The sequence below is a fragment of the Schistocerca gregaria genome, chromosome 1, assembly GCF_023897955.1.
Source record: "Schistocerca gregaria isolate iqSchGreg1 chromosome 1, iqSchGreg1.2, whole genome shotgun sequence".
NCBI classification, from domain to species: Eukaryota; Metazoa; Arthropoda; class Insecta; order Orthoptera; family Acrididae; genus Schistocerca; species Schistocerca gregaria.
This window is the reverse complement of record NC_064920.1, coordinates 342,380,665-342,405,755: the sequence shown is the minus strand read 5'-3', so window position 1 is coordinate 342,405,755 and position 25,091 is coordinate 342,380,665. Positions and strand designations below refer to the sequence as shown.

General features: G+C 42.7%; 1 protein-coding gene across 1 annotated transcript in view; it reads left to right on the top strand.

Moving 5' to 3' along the window:
• The window catches only part of LOC126344538 (apolipoprotein D-like), an 88,724-nt gene that overhangs the window by 40,919 nt on the left and 22,714 nt on the right, over positions 1–25,091 (top strand). The window contains exon 3 of the mRNA XM_050002027.1: positions 15,404–15,534. Within this exon, the coding sequence (XP_049857984.1) occupies positions 15,404–15,534 (131 nt within the window). The remainder of the gene's footprint in view (positions 1–15,403; positions 15,535–25,091) is intronic.

Genomic DNA, 25,091 nt, shown 5'->3' with positions numbered 1-25,091 from the left:
ATCAGTGTAGGCTCCAACACTTTTTAATTTGTATATTAGCGACTTTCCAAATACATTCAGCAGGAAATTTTGCTACGCCGATGATTTGTCACTAGTTGTACAATCTAAAACACTTGGGGAAGGAGCGAACGTACTCACAAAAGATCTGGAGTCCTTGAATTCCTGTTATAAAAAATGGCGACTGTGCCCTAATCCAACCAACACTGAGGTGTGTGCTTGCCACTTGAACAATAAAATGGCCCACCAGGAACTGAATGTGAACTTCTGTGAACAAAGAGTCAAACACATCTTCAACCCGAAATACCTTGGCATAACACTAGACCGCTCCCCGACTTACAAAAAAGATCTAAAAAATGTAAGCCAAAAGTTAAAGAGTCGCAACAACATCCTGAGAAAATTGGCTGGCTCGACTTGGGGAGCTCAAACATCCACCTTACGTACTGCTGCAATAGCCCTGGTATATCCTGTTGCCGAATATTGCTGTGCTGTCTGGCATTCGAGCACTCTTACTAAGAAAATCGACGTCCAGTTGAACGAGTGTCTGAAGATAATAACGGGTACTATTAAATCCACCCCAGTCCCTTGGCTGCATACTCTAAGCAATATCCCACCTCCACAATTGAGGGGACTGATGACCTTAGCAGTTAAGTCCCATAGTACTCAGAGCCATTTGAACCATTTTTTTCCACAATTGAGAAGGCAAGAAGCAGCTGCAAGAGAGTGGTCAAAAACTCATGACTCAGATTACCCACAGAATCTACCAATCCATGATGTTTTGAACGAAATACCATCGACCCGCTTGAAGTCTCAGGGAAGCCTATATGGGTTAATACACAAGAACGTCAACCTGACACCAAGGAGCAATGGCGGCACTTTTGGAACGATTCTGTAATTAATAAACAGGATATCCAAGATCTTACCCTGGAATTACCGGGCTTTGACCTGAAGAGATGCACCTGGACTAAATTAAACCGTATCAGAACGGGCCATGCAAGATGCAATGCATATAAGTACAAGTGGGGCCTATGCGACTCACCAGCCTGTGACTGTGGAGCACCAGAACAGAACGTCCGCCATATTATTGAGGAATGCCCCTTAAGAAGATACGCCCGACCTGTCTCTGAGGTTATATACGTAAATCCCTCTGCTTTGGATTGGCTGTGCAATCTAGATATTCAGCTTTAAATAAATGAATGAGTTTCTAGTCAGGCTTGCCAAGCTTTTAACGTGTAGTTATTCTGTCTTGAGTGTTTGTACTTCATCTTTTTGTTCTATTGCTTGTTTTTTGCACGTGTATTATTTACACATTGTTTTGTTTTATACATTTCGTTTACATGTTGTTGTGCTTATGTAAAATATTGTCGCTGTATTGCCATACGCAAAATAAATAAATAAAATAACTAAATAAAACCCACACTTTGAAAAAAGTGAACGGCAAACGGGAAGCCTTGCGTATTTCGTTTCACTTTTTTCTTTATAAAATACATCGAAACACTGTATCTCTAACAACCTCGATCCAGTCCCCAGTTGGCAGAAGCCAGCTAAAATTGGAAGCCTCAGCTCAAATAGTGTATTACTTTCAACAACTGCTAGCCGACCGTATCCAAGCGAAATATCTACAAGGACTTCCTTGTCGAATATCGAGCACTGTTGGCAGCAATGTTAGCGCTAGATATTTTTCCATAGCAGCCATATCTATACTACGCTGATTGGAATGTAATGATATGCGGCAACGACATGCATTTGCAGTCGCCGGGGTAAGCCTATCATTGTAGCAGAAGGCAGGAATACGAAGGGCAGGAGGCCATACGTATCACTCCTGTCAGATTCTTAAACCTTCTTTCTTTCTTGTTATTTTTGTGGTTCGTTTTTGCGCGTGCTCTGTGCCTGAGACGTTGATGGCGACCTGCCTCACCATGTCCCCGGAACAGCCCTGCTCTGCAGCTGTGTGCGCTGATTTGAAACCTTTCTTCCAGGAGTACCAGGCCCGCAAGGTACGCAGGAAAGCTGCTGTGGAATTTTTTTGGGAGGAAGGGGAGAGGCAGTGGTAAAAGTTAAGCTGTGAGAACGGATGATGAATTTTGTTTTAATGTTACTTACATCTACCTAAATCCAACATCGCTGTTAGTGATAGGAGCATTAGAGGTAGTCATCACAATGTGTGATTTCAGATTTTTATGCTTGCGAAGACTCATGCTTCAAAGAAATATTGGCTACTCTTAAATTACGAAACAACGACAGAGGAATATTCCTCTCTGCCTCCTACATTTGATGCCTCTGCAAGGTGTAATATGTGCCAACTCACTCACTTCCCACATCTATTCCTCTCCTGGTATTATTCAGCAAGGTGGCGCAGTGGTAAAGATTTACAGTCGCTTTCGGAATGGTGTGGTTCAAACCTCCACCGGGTCATCCCAGTTTACTTTTTTCCGTTATTAACTTTAACCGATTAGTGTGCGTCCCTTGACGGTTTATTTGAAGAAGGATATAAATGGTTATCTTTTCCACCCTCATCCTGTCCCAGCTTGCGCTCCGCCACTAATGATTTTGTTCTCGACAGAACATTACAAATACAATCTTCCTTCATTATTTTGGAGCATTCGGATCGTACGCCATTAAACCGAAAAATTCATTCACACTACCCGGTAACTCACTCTGTATTCGCCAAATACATTCCTGGAAATTGAAATAAGAACACCGTGAATTCATTGTCCCAGGAAGGGGAAACTTTATTGACTCATTCCTGGGGTCAGATACATCACATGATCACACTGACAGAACCATAGGCACATAGACACAGGCAACAGAGCATGCACAATGTCGGCACTAGTACAGTGTATATCCACCTTTCGCAGCAATGCAGGCTGCTGTTCTCCCATGGAGACGATCGTAGAGATGCTGGATGTAGTCCTGTGGAACGGCTTGCCATGCCATTTCCACCTGCCGCCTCAGTTGGACCAGCGTTCGTGCTGGACGTGCAGACCGCGTGAGACGACGCTTCATCCAGTCCCAAACATGCTCAATGGGGGACAGATCCGGAGATCTTGCTGGCCAGGGTAGTTGACTTACACCTTCTAGAGCACGTTGGGTGGCACGCGATACATGCGGACGTGCATTGTCCTGTTGGAACAGCAAGTTCCCTTGCCGGTCTAGGAATGGTAGAACGATGGGTTCGATGACGGTTTGGATGTACTGTGCACTATTCAGTGTCCCCTCGACGATCACCAGAGGTGTACGGTCAGTGTAGGAGATCGCTCCCCACACCATGATGCCGGGTGTTGGCCCTGTGTGCCTCGGTCGTATGCAGTCCTGATTGTGGCGCTCACCTGCACGGCGCCAAACACGCATACGACCATCATTGGCACCAAGGCAGAAGCGACTCTAATCGCTGAAGACAACACGTCTCCATTCGTCCCTCCATTCATGCCTGACGCGACACCACTGAAGGCGGGCTGCACGATGTTGGGGCGTGAGCGGAAGGCGGCCTAACGGTGTGCGAGACCGTAGCCCAGCTTCATGGAGACGGTTGCGAATGGTCCTTGCCGATACCCCAGGAGCAACAGTGTCCCTAATTTGCTGGGAAGTGGCGGTGCGGTCCCCTACGGCACTGCGTAGGATCCTACGGTCTTGGCGTGCATCCGTGCGTCGCTGCGGTCCGGTCCCAGGTCGACGGGCACGTGCACCTTCCGCCGACCACTGGCGTCAACATCGATGTACTTTGGAGACCTCACGCCCCACGTGTTGAGCAATTCGGCGGTACATCCACCCGGCCTCCCGCATGCCCACTATACGCCCTCGCTCAAAGTCCGTCAACTGCACATACAGTTCACGTCCACGATGTCGCGGCATGCTACCAGTGTTAAAGACTGCGATGGAGCTCCGTATGCCACGGCAAACTGGCTGACACTGACGGCGGCGGTGCACAAATGCTGCGCAGCTAGCGCCATTCGACGGCCAAGACCGCGGTTCCTGGTGTGTCCGCTGTGCCGTGCGTGTGATCATTGCTTGTACAGCCCTCTCGCAGTGTCCGGAGCAAGTATGGTGGGTCTGACACACCGGTGTCAATGTGTTCTTTTTTCCATTTCCAGGAGTGTAGTTCAAATTTTCAGTACCGCTACACGCATATTCCAGCCTCATTATCAATCTGCTTTGTCGGTTCCTTACTTTCTTAATCATTATTACAGAATGGCCAAAATTAAATTGACTCTGTGATTGTGCACCAAACACAAGGAAACAAAAACACGAGATGCCAAGTTTGTTGACATTGTCAACCAGGAGAGATGAGACCTGTCGCAATTTTTTTATTTAGTTACGGACTGAAAACCCATGAAGTCAAGATCGCACATAAAATCTTCTTTATTCGGATGGATTACTAGTTTCTGCTAACAATATAGCCATCTTCAGGCCACAAAATAATCTCTCTAAGCGTTGAGGTCATTATTACCACATTGTGAAAATGTTTCTTAAAATTACAATATCCATAAATAGTGTTAAAAACAGCTTTTCATCGTTAGAGGCCAGTGCAACTGAACGATGCTCATAAAGTAAAGGCTTTATGCTGTTAAAATTATTATATGACTCTGATGTAAACACTGGTTGTGCCAATTACCTATTTTTAACAGCGTAACGCCTCTGTTTAATACCATTATTACATTGGCCACTAACGAAGAATCAGTGTTTTTAATTATATCTAGTACGGATGTTGACTTATCACATACATTTTAACGATGTTTGAAGCCATAATTTCACTAGCAGTAATCAATAATGCTTCTTGATCCTAAGATAGGTAGATTGTTTGCGAAGATAGTAATCCATCTAAATAAAGAAGATTTCACGTGCGATCTTGACTACATGGGTTTTCAATGGGTAACATAAAAAACGAGATAAATCAGCAGAAATATAGAGTCAGGCCATACTGGGAAATCGTTTCATGTGAAATGTTATTTAACAACAAAGAAGTTAAAATTGGATTCCAGATGGATAATGAACTGGGACAAATAAAACGAAAGACCATAAAGAGTGAAAAACGGATGAGAAAAAGGGAGTATATGAAAGAGATGAGGGGGTCAGACAGGAAGAAATTGTTGAAGAAGGTTCACAGAACATAACAAGAAAGAGAAAAGTTTATTGACGGTAGCAAATTCCATTCGTCAGGAATAATCGGAGACGGCTTGAATATGTTATATTACACTGCTGTCAAATTTATCTGAAATATCTTTTGCTTTATTTCTGTCATATCTCAATTCATTAAAACATTGTAACAGGTGTAAGGTTATTTTGAGGACTTACCCTGACATAGATATACCAACGTCTGAACATCTTTGAGTCGACAGCTGCGTCATTCGTAACAAGGTATTACAGTCTGTGGTAGGTGATTGACAACTGGCTTTCGTTGGGCAATAAAGGGACCTCTGTGATAGTGCTAAGCGTCATCAATCAACCATGATATACAATGGAGAGTTTTGCATGTTTGGCCGTGCATATTTGGTGCTTGCTAATTCTGCGCTGTGCCAAATGACGCAATGCTTTTAAGGCATGGCTAATACAGACTATTTCTGTCACATTGGAAATAGTGATTTGTGCTTTCCTTTTTTGTAGCACTTGACAATGGGGCCATGTCATCCTGAAGCATGTTAATTAAATAACACATTTAGAAAACTGGAGCTTGATAATCTCCGTACTGATAGCGGCCGTGCACTAGATTTTCTGATGATAAAAGACTCGTTTTCTCTGAGTTTATACAACTCGGAGAGGCCCACACTGGCCTCACTTAAATCAATTAGAACCTGAGGATTCGAAACTCCTGGTATCACCTTGTTCAGAAACCACCGGTAGAGATGAACCTCGCAGGTTACTACAGGAGAGTTATCTGGAGCACAATAGAAAATTTCTGAGGATGAAAATGCAGATCCTGTTACATTATGTTGTGCACGAGTTGTTAGTTTCCCCTATGTACAGCTACGAGGCATTGCTATTTTGTCTGTTTTCAGTTGAGCAATGTTTCACTGGTGTCCTGATGCGATTCACATACTTTTCTAATGATGTATTCGTATTTATGCATCTATAAGTAGATCTATACTCCGCAAAGCACCTTACGGTGTGTGGCAGAGGGTACTTCTGGTAACATTACTTTTCCTCCCTAAAGAACAGTACGTGGGAAGAACCACTTTCGACAAACCTCTATCTCAGCTCTGTCTTCTCTGACTTTCTCGGTGTGGCCATTTCGCGAGATGTTAGTGAGAGGAAGAAACAGGTCGCCAGACTCTGCGTGGAACATCCGCTTTCGTAATTTCAACAGTAAACCTCTCCGTGATGCACAACACTTCTCTTGTAGCCTGTGTCGGTGCAATTTGTTGAGCGTGTCCGTGACATTGTCGTATCGACCAAATGGTCTCGAGACGAAAAGCACTGCTCATCGTTGGATCCTCCTGGTGCAGCTTGGTAAGAGCGACGTACTGTTGGACGATACTCAACAACGTTTCGTAATCTACTTCTTTCATTCATGAATTATTAAGATTCTTCCAACAAATGTCAACCTTGTGTGAGCAATCCTACAAACTGTTTTACGTGATCATTTGACTTCCTGTCGTTCCGGATAATGCTTTGTATTTTATGATAATGACAGTCTCTAGCGACTTGTTGATTCCCTGGAAGTCTTTTTTTGGCTACACTCTACCTTCCTAAAGAAAACAAAGTCGTCCATAAAGAGAGTCACTGAGCCTCCAACATTCTCCACCAATTGTTAGCGCTAACGGCCGTATAACGCTGTCTTGGAGTACTCCCGGAATTACCTTACATCTCTCAATTTTGTTGTGTTGAGAACGATGAGTTTAGTTCTGTCTGCAAGAAAGCCCCAAATACACGAAATTTGATCCCATGCCCTGTAATCTTGTACTTTACCACATTTTTGTTAGGACGCTATCTTGTCTGTCTGTCTGTTCGGTGCAAATTTTGCAGTTGATTTTAAAATAACTTCCCGATGAGCTAGAGATTTGAAAGTTTAAACATAGCTCAGACTTTGACAGCAATGCAACATTAACTTGCATGGCGGAGGGTGCTTTAGTTACCAGTATTATTTCTCGAAAAGGCTAGAAAATTTCAATACAGCTTAAAATACGACCACAGTGCAATATTAAGTCGCTTTCTTGTCTACCGTGTCGCGGAAGGTACTTCGAGTATCACTGCCATTTTCCTGTTACAGCCACGAACGGTTTGAGGGAAGAACGGCTACTTCGAATCTCTCTGATTTTTACCTCGGCGGCCACTTCGAGAGATATGCGTAGGAGGACGTTATATACTGGATGAGTCAGGTGCTGAGAAACTGAAATAAACCTGAAATTTAACAATTGCTCGTGTTGTAATCTTATCAAAATATTTGAAAACGAATGATTTGCTTCACATACACACCCTCAAAAGATTAAGAAGCAGAAAATAATTCTCTAAGTAATGACGAACTTACAATGTACTATGTATCTGAACAGGGCAAAAAAGTATGAAATAATTCGTCCGGGCCCCACACTGATTCCTAACACAATGAAAATAATCCTGAGAACTTGTGATTGAGAATTTTTAATAACTACGAAGATACTGTAAGACTTTAAACGAAAAACATGGGGTGCATGCAATACTTAATTGATGCATGGAGCCGGCCGCTGTGGCCGATTGGTTCTAGGAGCTTCAGTCCGGAACCGCGCTGCTGCTACGGTCGCAGGTTAGAATACTGCCTCGCACATGGATGTGTTTGATGTCCTTGGGTTAGTTAGGTTTAAGTAGTTCTAAGTCTAGGGAACTGATGACCTCAGATGTTAAGTCCCATAGTGCTCAGAGCCATTTGAATTTTGATGTATGGATAGTTCACCTCGTTGCTGTTGCACTACTTACTAATTGATGTATGAATATTTCACCTCCTGAGTATTGCCTGTCGCATTTTTTGTTTTAAATCTTCCAAGTATTTTCATGATTATTAATAATTCACAATCAGACATTTTCAGGACTGTCTGTAGGGGTTACGAGAAATTATTTTATACTTTTTAATCCAGTTTAAAAACGAATTCTATAAAAAATTCGCTTTTACCTAAATAATGATTGTTGACTAAATATGAGAGTGGAACTGTCTCAAATGCCTTCCAGAAGTCAAGAAACACGGCATCAACCTGACCGCCTCTGTCTGCGTCACTTTGTGCCTGAGGGACGAACACAGCCAACTTAGTTTCGCCATACCTATGTTCAATATTTACATTACCCTATTTTTGAATCCTCATGAATTGCAAATAAACATTTTTATAATGATTATAGTACATCAATTGAACGTGTAAATACAATCTAATGGAATCTTGTATGTCGCTGTAGACTGACGACTGCATCTAAAAGTGAAATATGGAAAGTCAAAGCAAATACATTTACTACAACTGATAAATACGTCTTCCTTTGTCATATTAAGTTTGGTTGTTAATTTCTCTGCGATTTACTGCTCACCTTTCCGGGTGTTAAAGTTCTCTCTCTAATAAATAGACTCTGTTTGTTACCATATCTAGGTGTGTGTGTATTTGCATCTTCTTTACATACGGTAAAGATTACTCGGTTGTTCAGTCACCATTTGTCTAGCGAGATACAGCAAACAGTTTTCTTATAGCTTTGTAATATGTGCAACGCAATAAGGCCACCAAGTACTTTACTGCTTCAGTAATTAGTGGGTGCGACAACAGTACCCTAACGCAAGACAACGTTACCACTATTTTATTATCAGTCCCTGAAAATAACAACCCAACTCCAATAGGAAGCAACAGTCTCGTAGTAGTAAACCTCTGGAGCGCTTTGAGACTCGCTGTTGGATACCACTTTCCCAGAGGAACTACTTATCTTGGAGGTTGGCCGATGTTCTTTACACATAGTGGGAAGTATTTTACTCGCAGAAAGCGATAAACCATTATGTGCACTCGTGCTTTAAAACGGTTTAAGTTTCCGTACACTTTCCAGATCCAACGTTGATGTTAGTGGAAGACATCTCAGTGTAGTGAGTGTTCTAATGTTATATGAATTCCTGTTACAACATCTATTTTATTTCTGGTGAAATTTTTTTATGAGTATTAGGACGTGGCCCAATTCGTGTTTCTCTGCCTAACGTTTATCCATTATATACTGCCGGGGAAAAATTAGTAGACACTTTTAAAGGTCTCCAATTCACTCACGATTTATTGTCGCAATAGTGCATATGAAGTAAATGAAATACTGCAGTTTCTGATCGATAGCACAAGCGGTTCTGAGGTACCAAGTATGGGCCCACTTTAAAACACCCGTATTAGTAGGTGGTGTAGTTACCATGAGCGGCAGTGCAGGGACTGACTCTGGTATACAGTCGATAGTATAGTCGACGAATTCGGCCTGCTCGACCAGTCCACGTAGTTCAGTAAGAGTTAGTGGTTGTGATGGAGCCTTGTTAGCAGAAGTGAGGTTGTGGCTCCTTCAACAAAGTCAAACATTCTGCATGCATGGTGTTAACAAACTGGTCTCTCGGTAGGTAAATTGCATTCGTCGCCAGGGTGACTGTGTTGAGAAATACGAGGTGCATTCAGGTTCTAACGCCTACGATTTTTTTTCTCCGGACTGGAAAGAGATAGAAACATGCGCATTGTTTTAAAATGAGGCCGCGTTCATTGTCAATACGTCCCAGAGATGGCAGCACCGTACGGCAGATGGAATTTTACCGCCAGCGGCGAGAATGAGAACTGTTTTAAATACTTAAAGCGGCGACGTTTTCCTTACTTGAACAGCGTGCAATCATTCGTTTTCTGAATTTTCGTGGTGTGAAACCAACTGAAATTCATCGACAGGTGAAGGAGACATGTGGTGATAGAGTTATGGATGTGTCGAAAGTGCGTTCGTGGGCGCGACAGTTTAATGAAGGCAGAACATCGTGTGATAACAAACCGAAACAACCTCGGGCTCTCACAAGCCGGTCTGACGACATGATAGAGAATGTGGAGAGAATTGTTTTGGGGGATCGCCGAATGACTGTTGAACAGATCGCCTCCACAGTTGGTATTTCTGTGGGCTCTGTGCACACAATCCTGCATGACGACCTGAAAATGCGAAAAGTGTCATCCAGGTGGGTGCCACGAATGCTGACGGACGACCACATGGCTCCCCGTGTGGCATGTTGCCAAGCAATGTTGACGCGCAACGACAGCATGAATGGGACTTTCTTTTCGTCGGTTGTGACAATGGATGAGACGTGGATGCCATTTTTCAATCCAGAAACAAAGCGCGAGTCAGCTCAATGGAAGCACACAGATTCACCGCCACCAAAAAAATTTCGGGTAACCGCCAGTGCTGAAAACATGATGGTGTCTATGTTCTGGGACAGCGAGGGCGTAAGCCTTACCCATTGCGTTCCAAAGTGCACTACGGTAACAGGTGCATCCTACGAAAATGTTTTGAAGAACAAATTCCTTCCTGCACAGCAACAAAAACATCTGGGAAGGGCTGCGCGTGTGCTGTTTCACCAAGACAACGCACCCGCACATCGAGCTAACGTTACGCAACAGTTTCTTCGTGATAACAACTTTGAAGTGATTCCTCATGCTCCCTACTCACCTGACGTGGCTCCTAGTGACTTTTGGCTTTTTCCAACAATGAAAGACACTCTCTGTTGCCGCACATTCACCAGCCGTGCTGCTATTGCCTCAGCGATTTTCCAGTGGTCAAAACAGACTCCTAAAGAAGCCCTGGCCGCTGCCATGGAATTATGGCGTCAGCGTTGTGAAAAATGTATACATCTGCAGGGCGATTACGTCGAGAAGTAACGCCAGTTTCATCGATTTCGGGTGAGTAGCCTTAGAACTTGAATGCACCTCGTAATTATTGAAGAGTAAAGACGTAGAAAGTTAATACAGTTTCTTTTATTTAAGAAGCCTTAAAACTTTTCACATAAAAAGTTTGGAGGCACTCCCTCATTCTCAATTTAGTTTGTGAGTTATTAACACTCTGAACAAATTACAAAAAGAAACGAAACTCACAAGAACCACAAGAACATATAGTGTCCATGTTTGAGAGTGTATAGGTATACATCAGTTTGTGAACATTGAATCTTAAGTTAAATTATTTGACTAGAACTTATTTTTATTATTGGCTTAAACGCACGTTATTAAATAAATACACTGCCAGAAAAAGTGCGACGGCGATTTCGATCTGATGATCCCATGTGCCACTTGGGGGATAGTAGACGTAATGATAACAGTTTCTTTAATTATAACAGTTTGAGCGTCGTCCACCAACAGATACCGTAGTGGCATAGCTACCAGATAGCCAGCTGTGTTTAAACCTTGACTGAATGCCCACAGCCAGAAGGCTCAGTCTGGTGCAAACGTGTGAATCTGCCATGAAACGGAGATGAACTCGTGATAGCCAACCGAGAGAGTTTGAATGGGGCCAAACTGCTGACTTCCGCTTGGCGGGATGGACCTTTCGGAGACTTGTCACGGAAGTTGGACGTGCTGCGTCATCCGTGCAACGATCCTGGTATCAGTGGTCACGTGAACACTATCACACCCATAGACGTGTTTCAGGATGTCCACGCAGCACACATGCCCGTCATGATCATCGTATTATAAGGGGAGCAGTGGCAGATAGTACAGCTATCAACACGAACTTTAGCACATTGGTTATTAGCCCTGGGACTATGGGTAAGCACACCTCTAGCTTGTCTTCCACTCACGCCACAGCATCCACGTACATGGCTTGAATGGTGGATCACCTGGAAGATGGGGTGGCGCGCCGTGGTCTTCGGTGTCGAAAGCAGATTCTTCCTGCAAGCAAGTGAAGGTAGCTTGAGTGCACGGCGTAGACCCAGTGAGAATTTTATCATATAGTGCATTCGTCCAAGACACATTGGCCCCACCCGAGGCTCATGGTCTGGGGAGTGACAATCTACTCGTTCACCTTTGGTGCTTCTGGGTGGGACGCTAATCAGCGTCCGTACATGCATATTGTTGTTAGACCAGTTCTTTTGCCGTTGTTGCATCAGGAAGGTGGTGTACTGTTCCAACAGGATAATGTTCGCCCACACATTGCCTGTGAAACTTAACATACTCTGCAAGATGTGCAGCAACTTTCCTGGCTAGCACGATTTTCGGACTTGCTCACAATCGGGCACATCTGTTGGTGACAATTAGGGACTATATGAAGGATGATCGCTGACAGTAAACCGAAGGAGTCGGGTTGTTGCAGATGTTGCAGCGCTCGTGAGCGGTCTGGCTTTGCCATGCAGAAGGAGAGGGTGCTCCATGTGTGGATGAACTCTTCGAATTCATGCTTTCAGTTTCCCGAAGTTTTCGCATTATCTTGCAGAGTTTAGGGTGATGCCTTCAGGGATGATTTCCAACTGTACCGCACCTTGAACATCCTAGAACACTGTGAGCATAGCTTTGCCTTTTAATCGCATGGTCTAGGACTCTTGTCACATGTGGTCCTTTGTAGCAGAACTCCATTCCTACTCTCTGGTGTAGGCGGTAAAAATGTTGAACCATTTTTACCACCTGCCACAATGTTGTTAAGGAACCTATCACCCTGACGCTCAAAATGCAAAACAAATTGTTGACATATGTTCAATCTCCACTGTTTCTAGTTGAAAGTGAGCATTCAATCTGATGAGATGGCCCTGGTGCAGCTGAGATGGTCCTGACGATATTGATGCGACTTTGGCTCTTGGAGAGTATATTATTGCCAGCTACAAGCATCTCTTCGTGCTTCTGTCTTAGGTGATGGCGACGACATCTTCCAGCTAGAAAAATGTCCATGTCACAAGGCCAGACTCGCCCAATCGTGGTTTGAGGAGTTTGACTGTGAATTCACTTTCATGTTAGACGCTGTGAAGCGGACAGCCATAAATTTTGGCTCAACGGTTTATTTATTTCCATCTTCAACTGCGCTCTTAAATTGTGAGAAGTTCCGTAGAAATCGATCAGCGTAGTTATAGTGAGACAGCCGTCGAATAGACGCGAATAGCAAAAACGACGGGAAACAGCACGAAGAGATGTATTGTGTCGAGAGTATACACGTACGCATTCACGCTTCCCTGAAATGGTTCTTCACTTAGGCCATCACCATTGACTGCACATACTACACAAATACACTGATTTTCAGCATCTACCTCCATTCCTTTGTGTCAAATCTGATGCACAAAACAGTTACACAAGCACGCGTCAGGAGTGTGCTGCTGATCTTTCTGTCTGCGTTGATCGATTTTGATGAGTCTTGTCACAGAGTAAGGTATTGTATTGTGAGAAGTCTCGGGTCCTCTGTGGCGAGGTATCATGTAATCGTGGGAGTCGAGTACTGGCGGGTACAGATTAATCTTGATGTGATGGCGGTCATGGTTATAAGCTGTGGCAGACGGGGAGATAAGGCGATGAAGTTTTCTGAGGACTACTCCCGCGCTTGTGGCTGCAAACAAGGGGGAACGGTAACGTCTGAAGGCGTATGGTGATGGCGACGATGACGTAGACAGCGATGCAGGTTATGAGGGAGCCGCGAAATAGATGACAGTCGATAACTGCTGTTGTAACTCAGCTGACGGTGAAAACGACAAGCATATGTTTGCAGTGGCGAAAGCAGTGATGAATGGCAGGTGAAGAGGTATGTTTCAAACATGGCCAGTGACTCTGCGAAGAGCCAAGGATAACCGTGTCAGCAGCGAATTGAAGGGGCGTTCCATATTTTGTAATGATGGGCTGTTTGAGACGAGCCAACTCGATATCGGCCTTAGACTTAAATACTTTGCGACATCTTCACCGTAATACAATTTTCGCTCACCCATTTGATATACAGGAAGTGCAATGTAGTACCGCAGCGTTGTTAGTTGATGATACATACACATTTTAGTCAGTCACTGTCCTGCGCTGGCTGGCAATATAGTACACTCATGCTCATAAATTAAGGATAATGCTGATACAGGGTGAAACAACGCTCTGGTGGGCGGTTGTGGTCACCTCGGGGTGTTACCATGAGATGCATTTGACGTGCGGTCGTCGCACTGTGTCGCTGGCAGCAGTCCACATACGCAGAGGTGTGATGGTGCATGTCAGAGTACGGTGCAGCGAATACGTATCTGCACTTCAGACGTGCTAATGGTATCTGTGTGTTGAAAATGCCTTAAAGAACACATTTTGATGACGTTATGAGGGGTAGAATACTAGGATGACTGGAGGCTGGCCAAACACAGCAGGTCATAGCACGGGCCCTCTATGTACCACAAAGTGTGATGTCAAGATTATTGCGATTCCAGCAGATAGGAAACGTCTCCAGGCGCTACAGTACGGGACTTCCACAGTGTACAACACCATAAGAAGACCGATATCTTACCATCAGTGCCCGCAGACGGCCACGGAGTACTGCAGGTAGCCTTGCTCGGAATCTTACCGCAGCCACTAGAACAGTTGTCCCCACACGCACAGTCTACAGATGACTGTGCATGGTTTATTCACCCGGAGACCTGCAAGGTGCATTTCACTGACCCGTGGTCACAGAAGAGCCAGTAAAGTCTGGTGTCAAGAACGCAGTACATGGTCATTGGAACAGTGGTCCCAGGTTATGTTCACGGACGAGTCCAGGTATAGTCTGAACAGTGATTCTCGACGGGTTTTCATCTGGCGTGAACCAGGAATCAGATACCAACCCCTTAATGCCCTCGAAAGGGATCTGTATAGAGGTCGTGGTTTGATGGTGTGGGGTGGGATTATGACTGGTGCACGTACATCCCTGCATGTCTTTGGCAGAGGAACTGGAACAGGTCAGGTGTATCGGGACGTCATTTTGCACCAGTATGTCCGCCTTTTCAGGGGTACAGTGGGTCCCACCTTCCTCCTGATGGATAATAACCCAAGGCCCCACCGAGCTGCCATCGTGGAGGAGTACCTTGAAACAGAAGATATCAGGTGAATGGAGTGGCCTGCCTTTTCTCCAGACCTAAACGCCATCGAGCACGTCTGGGATGCTCTCGGTCGACGAATCGCTGTACGTCTTCAAACCCCTAGGACACTTCATGAGCTCCGACAGGAGCTGGTGCAAGAGTGGGAGGCTATACCCCAGCAGCTGCTTGACCACCTGATCCAGAGTGTGCCAACCCGTTGTGCGGCCTCTGTACGTATGTATTGTGATTGATGTCGTGGTACATGTGCAGGAAACAGTGGAGTTTTGTATCAAATGTGTTTCGGGACGGTTTTCTCAATTTACCAGCAATACCGTGGACTTACAGATCTGGGTCGTGTGTGTTCCCCATGTGCCTATGCTATTAGCGCCAGTTTTGTGTAGTGCCACGTCGTGTGGCGCCACATTCTGCAATTATCCTCAATTCATGAGCATGAGTGTATATAGAAGCAGGCGGTGATTGATACTCTTCTGTTCACAGTACCTGGGCAAGTGGTACGAGCAGGAGCGCTACTTCGCAGTGTTCGAGCTGGGCGGCAACTGCGTCACTGCCGAATACACGGACGAGGGCAACGGCGTCGTCGGGGTGAACAACACCATGACTAACCTCGTGTGAGTGAGTGAGCGCATCGCCAGCTTCACAAAAAATTATGAAGATTTCACTTTTTGTTTTCTGTTTGACACTTAACCAAACAAAATATAGCCACAACTAATACAACTATTTTCGTTTGTATTCGAAGTGCAGACATCTAATCTGGAAAAACAGGGTTATTCAGCTACATATACGTGATTACTCTGCCATTCACAATAAATTGACAAGCAGAAGGTTCAATGAACCACCTTCACGCTGTGTCTCGTTCTGTCTGTGGGTTCGTGCCCAATTTGGTGCTCTTCATTTGCGTTTTGTTTAATTTTCGTAAACTGCTTGGCAAGACGATTAGTTGAAACACATCTGTCTTCACTCATCCTTCGATCTCTAATGACATTAATAATACCACGACTTGCTCCCACCAACTACGAGCCAGTAGTTTGTGACCACAGGTCTGGCATTTGACAAAGTCCCATAGGTCGTGGTTATCACTGTTATCAATTATGTGAAAGCAAGTTGGCGTGCTCAACTGCACGACGTCATACAAGCGCAGTACCATTTCGCGCCGTACCGACTTGGATGGGCCGCGACTGGATTCGTATTTGGGAACAGCGAGGTAGAAAGGAGAAAAGAATTTTGGTTTGACGTTCCCTCGACGACCTTATTAACGGAACACAAGCAAGATGGGACACGATTTGCAATAATAATTTCTATCTCTATTTGTAAAGGAACTATCGTAGCTTTTGCTGTAATGGGTTTCGAAAACCATATAAAATAGAAATCTTGTTGACCAGAAGGGGACTTGTGGAATACGAATCCTGTGCATATAATATTGCACCGCCTCTCCCAGTACGAGCTTCGAATTCCGCGCCGGTACTTTCCCTGGACAATTACAGGTGAATCTAACGTCAACTCAGTAACGGGGAGCTGTTAGTACTGGAAATGCTAGACTCAGGAAAATGTTATCTGCCATCACGTGTGAATGTTCAAGGCATATGGATGTCACTAATGCAAGTTAACGGTGGTTTTTAACTTCGGAACCAGTAGTTTTCTGGTTAGCTGTTCATTGACTGTTTTAAATACAATGCCCTGAGAGGATACAATTCGTGGGATAGCAATATACAAATATAGAGATGGCGGTTATATTGCGCACGCAAGGTGTTAGAGGGCAGTGCCCTGGAGCTGCTATTTGTTTTTAGGTGATTCATGTGAAAAGGTTTCCTTCCGTGATTATGGCCGCACGACGGGAATTAACAGCTTTGAATGCGGGATCGTAGTTGGAGCTAGACGCATGGGACAATCCATTTCGGAAATCGTTAGGGAATTCGATATTCTGAGATACACTGTATCAAGAATGTACCGAAAATACCAATTTTCAGACATTAACTTCACCACGAACAACGCAGTGGTCGGCGGCCTTTACTTAACGACCGACAGCAGCGGCGTTTGTGCAGAGTTGTCAGTGCTAACAGACAAGCAACTCGGCGTGGAATAACCGCAGAAATCAATGTGAAACGTACGACGAACGTATCCGTGAGGACAGTGCTCCGAAATTTGGCGTTAATGAGCGTGGCAGCAGATGATTGATGCCAGTACCATTATTAACGGCACGGCATCTCTACTGGCTCATGACCATATTGATTGGATCCTAGACAATTGGGAAAACCCTGTCCTGGTCAGATAAGTCTCGATTTCATTTGGTAAGAGCTGATGGTGGGGTTTGAGTGTGTCGCAGACCCCACGGACCTATGGACCCAAGTCGTCAAGGGGATACTGTGCAAGCTAGTGGTGGCTCCATAATGGTGTGGGCTGTGTTTACATAGAACGGACTGGATCCTCTGGTCCAACAGACTGGAAGTGGTTATGTCTGGCTACTTGAAGATCATCTGCAGCCAACGATGGAGTTCGATTTTTATGAATGACAAAGTGTCATGTCAGTGGGCCGCAATTGTTCGTGATTGATTTGAAGAGCACTCAGGATAACAGGAGCGAATGATTGGGCAATCTAGATCGCCCGACATGAATCGAGAGGAGAGTTCGTACACAAAATCCTGCACCCACCACACATTCGCAATTGTGGACAGCTGTAGAGGAAGCATGGCTCAATAATTCTGCAGGGGATTCCCAACGACGTGTTGAGTCCATGTCATGATATTACGAGGCACCCCATGACTTTCGTCACGTCTCTGTATAAAGTTAATAAGTTATACATCATAAACAATAACAAAGTTAGGTTAAACATAAAAAAATTAAAGTGACTGGTAGCAGCAATTACAAATAAATAAGAACGTTCTAATTTTGAACAACTCGTTACAAGTCTAAAAACTTCTTCTTCATTTACATGTCTTCAGCATCTGGGTTTGTGTCAATCTGGGTTATATTATTATGGTAATTTAATAGGGCTTGTGATGACTGGAATGAGCCTAGACATGCGGTTAATGATTCCCAGGCAGTACAAATAAATGACATTTAATTCAAGACAGAAAATCGAAGTATTCCACGGTTAAATGTCTGCAGGGTCCAATTAGAAGAAAGCCAGAAGAAAACACAAATACATAATCATACATAATCTTCTGTGGATTTTGTGGCTTCAGTAGCGACTGCTGGCTGCTCGTTGAGTTCATGGCGCTGCGGTTGGATCTGATCTGTTGTGGCCAGACGGCCCGTTAAGCACAGGCTTGGTGAACAGACACTTGCTCAGTGTTCAGACAGACACGAGACTGGCAGAGGGCTAAATTGGGCTACAATCCAGCCTATGTTGTAGAGTCTGGAGGAGGACCTACGATAAGGCAACCCGACAGTCTTGTCTGTAGTGCAGGTAGACGTAGTTGCAGAATGTGAAACCTCCTCTTAGAAAAATTTATCAATTACTGTACTGGTTAACCCCTTACGTTATTTGATTTTCAAACAGCTGAGCAAAACTGAACGTACTCAGACATTCCTCTCTTTACTTATTCTGATCAACACTAAACTGACACGCGATATGTTTAGCGCAACACAATCTGACTTTCAATAATCCCTACAAAAGAATGGCCCTGACCAACAATAACCTATACCTTTCATGAATCACTTGCCTCACAAAAATCTTCGTTACTCGAACTGCTGCAAAACAGTGTGCGCCAATACTGCCAGCTGAATAAAAGATTCTAACTACTGAAGGCACTAACTACTGATAGGCGTAGTTAGCAAATGAAAGATTTTGATAGAGAACAATGTATTTACGATAATAATATTCAAAAGTCATCATACATATATATCAGTTCTTGATATACAGTATTACAAATTTACTCTTTCTGATGGAGACACGGCCAGATCGTCCGCTCTCAAAATTCTGTCATCTCTCTCCCCACATCCACCACTGCTGGCGGCTCACCTCCAACTGCACAACGCTACGCGCTGTTCACATCCAACTGCCCAACACTACAATAGCAAATATTCCAACAATGCAAACCAGCCGCAGACTGCACACAGCACAGTCAGTGATTTTCATACAGAGCACTATGTGACGTTATCAACATAAAAACCTAAACAACCTACTTACATAGCCCCCATGCTCCCCACAAAAATTTTGCAAATTGTTTTGGGCAGTGACCATTAATGATTTGATAAAATTTTTCATAATTACAATAACAAAGATATCAAATGCACATATTTATTGATGCAATGTTGGTCAAAAGCAAAAATTGTTCCCATAAAGTCAGCCCTAATCATTCATCACAATAGTAATTACAGTTTTCTTTTTTTTCTCAAAGTCTGAGCAGTAAAAGAAAACGCACACGGAAGTAGTGGATTTCCATGCAGTCTTGAAGAAGCAGTGTTGTCCTTCCAGCGGAAAGACGGTGCTGTCTCTTGGCATGCAGACTGGTAATGGGCCACAACAGAGCAAACCCACAGCAGAGTCAGTCGAAGTTTTGAAGAATATTGGTAGGTAGGTCATCACAGAGCAGACCCACTATAGTCATGGTAGAGAACATGGTATTGATGGACCATCATAGATGCAGACTCACTGCAGTCCTTGTAGAGACGGCCAGCAGCCATCTGTTGCGACTATGGAGGCGCACAATCACCATCGAAGAGTCTTGCGGACAATATAGCAAGTCCATAAACCACCACTCGTGCACTCACAAAGTTTTTGGAATTGTCCTTAGAACCAGCAGTGTTGTTGATCAGTCACTTGCAGAATTATTAACACACATGCGAGCACTAACTGTCCCTTTTTTAACATATTGTGCATATACTATGACCAATAGAAATGTGTGCACCTAAATGAATGCTTGCAAGTTACTTAATTTGATGAACTGGTGTCAATTACAATTTTATAACATGAGAATACAATTACGAAGGTACAGAATAGATCATTAAACAGCATAACAGTACAGATAACATTTGTAGTAATACGGGCTTGACAAAAGAATCGAAATAACATCTACACCAGTGTTACAGGAATTATTACAGAAGTAAATACATAAAAGATCAGAGGGAATTAGATTAGGCAATGAGACACTTAAAGTAATAAAGGAGTTTTGCTATTTGGGGAGCAAAATAACTGATGATGGTCGAAGTAGAGAAGATATAAAATGTAGGCAGGCAATGGCAAGGAAAGCGTTTCTGAAGTAGAGAAATTCACACGAGCATTAAAACAAAACAGAATAAATAATTTCTAAACATCTTTACAAAGTAAATAATATATTATCAGAAGAATTCTACAACATAACTCTTATCAGACAAACATATAAAGACAGAAAGAACACAAATACTCAAGGGTACACAAACACATAGCGGAATAACACAAAAGGAAAGGACACGGTTTGTTTTACTGCAGTATTTTGCAAGCAAAATTTTCTTTACTTCTTGGAGATCTCCCTTCGTTCATCATTATTCCAAAAAAGTCCTATCTATACCTGCTTTTTGTATTCTATTCATATCCTCTTTCAAAATAATTATTCTTCATTGTACAGTACCTCTTTTTTACAAACTCTTTTCGTATAACTTCTCAATGCATTTCTTCCTATCCATCGCAACTCATTCTCTTATATAGCCTACCCCGTCTTAAGCTAACTTAAATATACTGAGCTCAGATGCATAAACTAAGGGGCAAGGCAATGCAGCAGCACACAACAATTGACACAAACAGCAATGACAAAAAAATGCAAATTGGGAAAGCAACCAGCAGTATATCTAAATTAGCAAAACAAATGCAACATTGCAATTAATATGAGCCAATGTGCAGCAACAAGAAAAATAAATCAGTACTAAAACTGGCTTAATGCAATGTAATTTCAACAGAACTATGCCTGGCAAACAGCAGCAGCAAATGCAATAATTTGTATCGAAACATTACAAACCAACAAGTAGAAAAAATAGTACACTAAAGACAACAATGCAGATACGCGATATGTCTATTCGCATCTTAATGTCTATGTAACTGAAGTGGTGCACCACAACAACTTATTCTACAAAAAAAAATTACCAAGTACTTGAAAAGAAAATTACGTATGCAGTTATTGTTATTAGTCCCTTCTTATTGTTCTTTCCTTTCCAAGCGCACCTTTTTTGAGGAATGTGGATCATAAAATTATTATTTAACAGATCTATTGACAGAAAGTGTTCACATTAACAAATGCATTTTATAAAACCAATGCTACAACACAGCTGGAAACCAGATATCAAATGAAATAAGCAACTATGTACGAAGCAAAGCATAAAAACATCATTCAATAGCCATGTGGCATTTCATAAGCCAGTAGAAATTCTCTCAACTCTCGTAGGAAGACACTTGTCATAATCAGGTGTGCAGATGTAAGAATATTTCCCATCAATTCATAAGCATTTCAGTAAGTAGCACACAGTACGCGCTACGTGACGTTACCAACTTAAAAACCTAAACAGCCTACTTACAGATGTAGCACTGCCTACTTTGCTTTGCGCTTTTCCACAAATTTGAAAATGAAAAAAATGAGTAGGTTTATCCACGATACGTATTAAAGCGAGTGCTTCCTCTGAACAAGAACTACCTAAAAACTATTTGTTGTACCTAGGGATTAGAACAGGGCTAATCAAACCTTTTTACTTATTGCCTACCTTTCTATCTCTGTCTGCAGTAAATTTTTCTTACAGCCCACCAGCTCCATAGCAATGGTGATTTATGAGGTAGGAGATTAACTTCATTTTATAAAAACTAGAAATCAGACTTCCAGCAAGTTAGAGCATATAATAGGCACAGTTAAAAATTTTTACAATAGTTTTGTACTGAAATTTCAAAAAAATATAGTCTGCTTGAAGCTGCTAATCCTCGTTTATTGTGGGATCAAGATACAACTGGTTTCGCGATAATGAATCGCATCTTCAGGTTAAATTTGGCTTGATTTTTATCGCAACTACTTTTAAATTTTTTTTTCAACAATGCATAGATTAAGCTGCCGTTGCCCACGTAGAAAACTTATATGTCATTTACCAAATACTTATGTCACTTTTTTATGAAGACCTACTGAAAATGTTTTTAAGTCCCCTACCGCTTACCGCCAACCGTTAAAGTCGGAACGGCCACTAGTGGGAGGCAGTGACCAGGCTGCCTACCACTGGATCAGATGATCTGCGTTGCAGCTGGTACTCCCACATCGTCTCGTAATAGCAATTATACTTGTTTCTTCTCCACTAGAAGTCAAATCAATAGTGAATATTCCCACAATATGAACCTTAGTGACGAAGGTAGGCAGATAGGCGGTATATCAATATTCATACGACATACTGTGTTTGTTTTCACTCTGAGGAGGTCTAACAGGTGACTCCTTACAGTGAGATCTGTGAAGCTTGCTCTCGTGATCTGACAGCTGGAAGAAATGGGACAACGTGCGTTCCTGTCATATTGCGATTTGTACTTGGCTGTTTCGTTATCATAACGAAACGACGCCTTCCCACATTTACACGGTCTCCTAAATTCTTCCCATATCTCTTGACTGATAGTGACACACGTGCTTGTCTAGAAATCGAAACAGTTTGTAAAGCAACATTATCTAAACAGTTCCCCGCCTTCTTTAATCACTGGGCAGTAAATAAAGAAATTGACACCCAAGGCGAAATGTGAATCCACCCAACATTCATACACTTGCTCTTGCAGGCATCTAAGAAAAGCTATTTTGGCCGAGTCGAAGCTGCCTTATGGAGAAGTGCGTTAACCTCTGCTCTATCATCACGTTCTCTCATAATGTTAAGGTGAAGAAATTACGTATGCAGAAAGTGTCTGAAGTGCCTCCTTTTAAGTACAGGAGAATATTTCGCTCAAAATAATTGAAGAGAAGAACCGTACGAGTGTCTCATAGGAATAAGTATTTCGGCTTTTCGAACTGTTATTCTATTACACCCCACAACATACTTCAGAAAAGATTGTGAGATAGTCAAATTTTGGACCTTACGCAGAGTGCAAAGAGCAGAAGGTTTATGGTAGGAAATTATTGAATTTGGAATATGATGACGTTTACTTGAACACGCAACGGCTAAAACACAATTGACAAAAATCTCGCAGACATGTAGCCTAGATACCAAGGTAAGAACTGGTACGTGATATTCTGAGATGATGTTCACACTATCTCAATAAATGACCGAATAAGGCTTCAAATATAATTTTGAAATAGCCTTCGTTGCAAACAAATGCAAAAGTGACACCTACATAAATCATTGTCCTATATACTGAAAACAGTTTTGTGAATAACTGTTCTGAGTGACCCATTATGCTGTCGCTGCTTCTCTATTGATAACACAATACTTTTTAAACCAGTCTCTCAGTTTACATGAATTACCTGTTAAACAATTAATTAAAATATTAATGCTTGTGATCTCTTCCGCATGCAGTCCTCAGTCACTCATTACAGTTGGTAACTGCCATTCGCGTTACACTCTATACAATTCTCAGATAAGTGAAGGTTTACAGCCTCCTACCTCTTCCAGAATGATAATATTTTGACAACTGTTTCACAATAAGAGCCTTCATTATTGTCCTTTTTCGTTGTCTATACTTCTTGTTTTAAGAAATAGCGCGAAATCTTGTTTACTGTAACACAACTAAAAACAGCCTCTACATAAGTGTCAATGATTTAACATTGACCCACAAGGAAATTCGGTAGGCACGTTTTCAACAATTTTCCTGAATACATTAAATACCTTGTGGATGATGTGGTGGAGTTTAAGGCTGAAATACAGGTCTTTCCTCTGGAAAAGTCATCCTGCTTTATTGAATACTATCGGAGCAACCAAGCGTTGCTCGTATTTATTTATAGCTGTGCGTCCACCCTGGCACCACTCAGAGTCTGGCGTTGTGCTTAATGTTTATGACGTCATACATTTTGACCAATGGCTCGTATAGTAATGTAATTTTATAGGTTATTCAGCGTCAGATAGGTGCTGCCTACAGGAAAATTAAAGAGACCTTTCCAGAAAAGAGAACCACTTGTATGAATATCAAGAGCTCAGATGGAAACCCAGTTCTAAGCAAAGAAGGGAAAGCAGAAAGGTGGAAGGAGTATATAGAGGGTCTATACAAGGGCGATGTACTTGAGGACAATATTATGTAAATGGAAGAAGATTTAGATGAAGATGACATGGGAGATACGATACTGCGTGAAGAGTTTGACAGAGTACTGAAAGACCTGAGTCGAAACAAGGCCCCGGGAGTAGAAAACATTCCATTAGAACTACTGATGGCCTTGGGAGAGCCAGTCCTGGCAAAACTCTACCATCTGCTGAGCAAGATGATAAGACATGCGAAATACCCTCAGACTTCAAGAAGAATATAATAATTCCAATCCCAAATACAGCAGGTGTTGACAGATGTGAAAATTATCGAACTATCAGTTTAATAAGTCACGGCTGCAAAATACTAACCAGAATTCTTTACAGACGAATTGAAAAACTAGTAGAAGCCGACCTCGGGGAAGATCAGTTTGGATTCCGTAGAAATATCGTAATACGTGAGGCAATACTGACGTTACGACTTATCTTAGAAGAAAGATTAAGGAAAGGCAAACCTACGTTCCTAGCATTTGTAGACTTAGAGAAAGGTTTTCACAATGTTGATTGGAATACTCTCTTTCAAATTCTAAAGGTGGCAGGGGTAAATACAGGGAGCGAAAGGCTAGTTACAATTTGTATAGAAACCAGATGGCAGTTATAAGATTCGAGGAACATGATAGGGAAGCAGTGGTTGGGAAGGGAGTGAGACAGGGTTGTAGCCTCTCCCCAATGTTATTCAATCTGTATATTGAGCAAGCAGTGAGGGAAACAAAAGAAAAATTCTTAGTAGTTATTAATATCCATGGAGAAGAAATAAAAACTTTGAGGTTCGCCGATGACATTGTAATTCTTTCAGAGACAGCAAAGGACTTGGAAGAGCAGTTGAACGGAATGGACAGTGTCTCGAAAGGAGGATATAAGATGAACATCAACAAAAGCAAAACGAGGATAATGGAATCTAGTCGAATTAAGTCGGGTGATGCAGAGGGAATTAGATTAGGCAATGAGACACTTAAAGTAATAAAGGAGTTTTGCTATTTGGGGAGCAAAATAACTGATGATGGTCGAAGTAGAG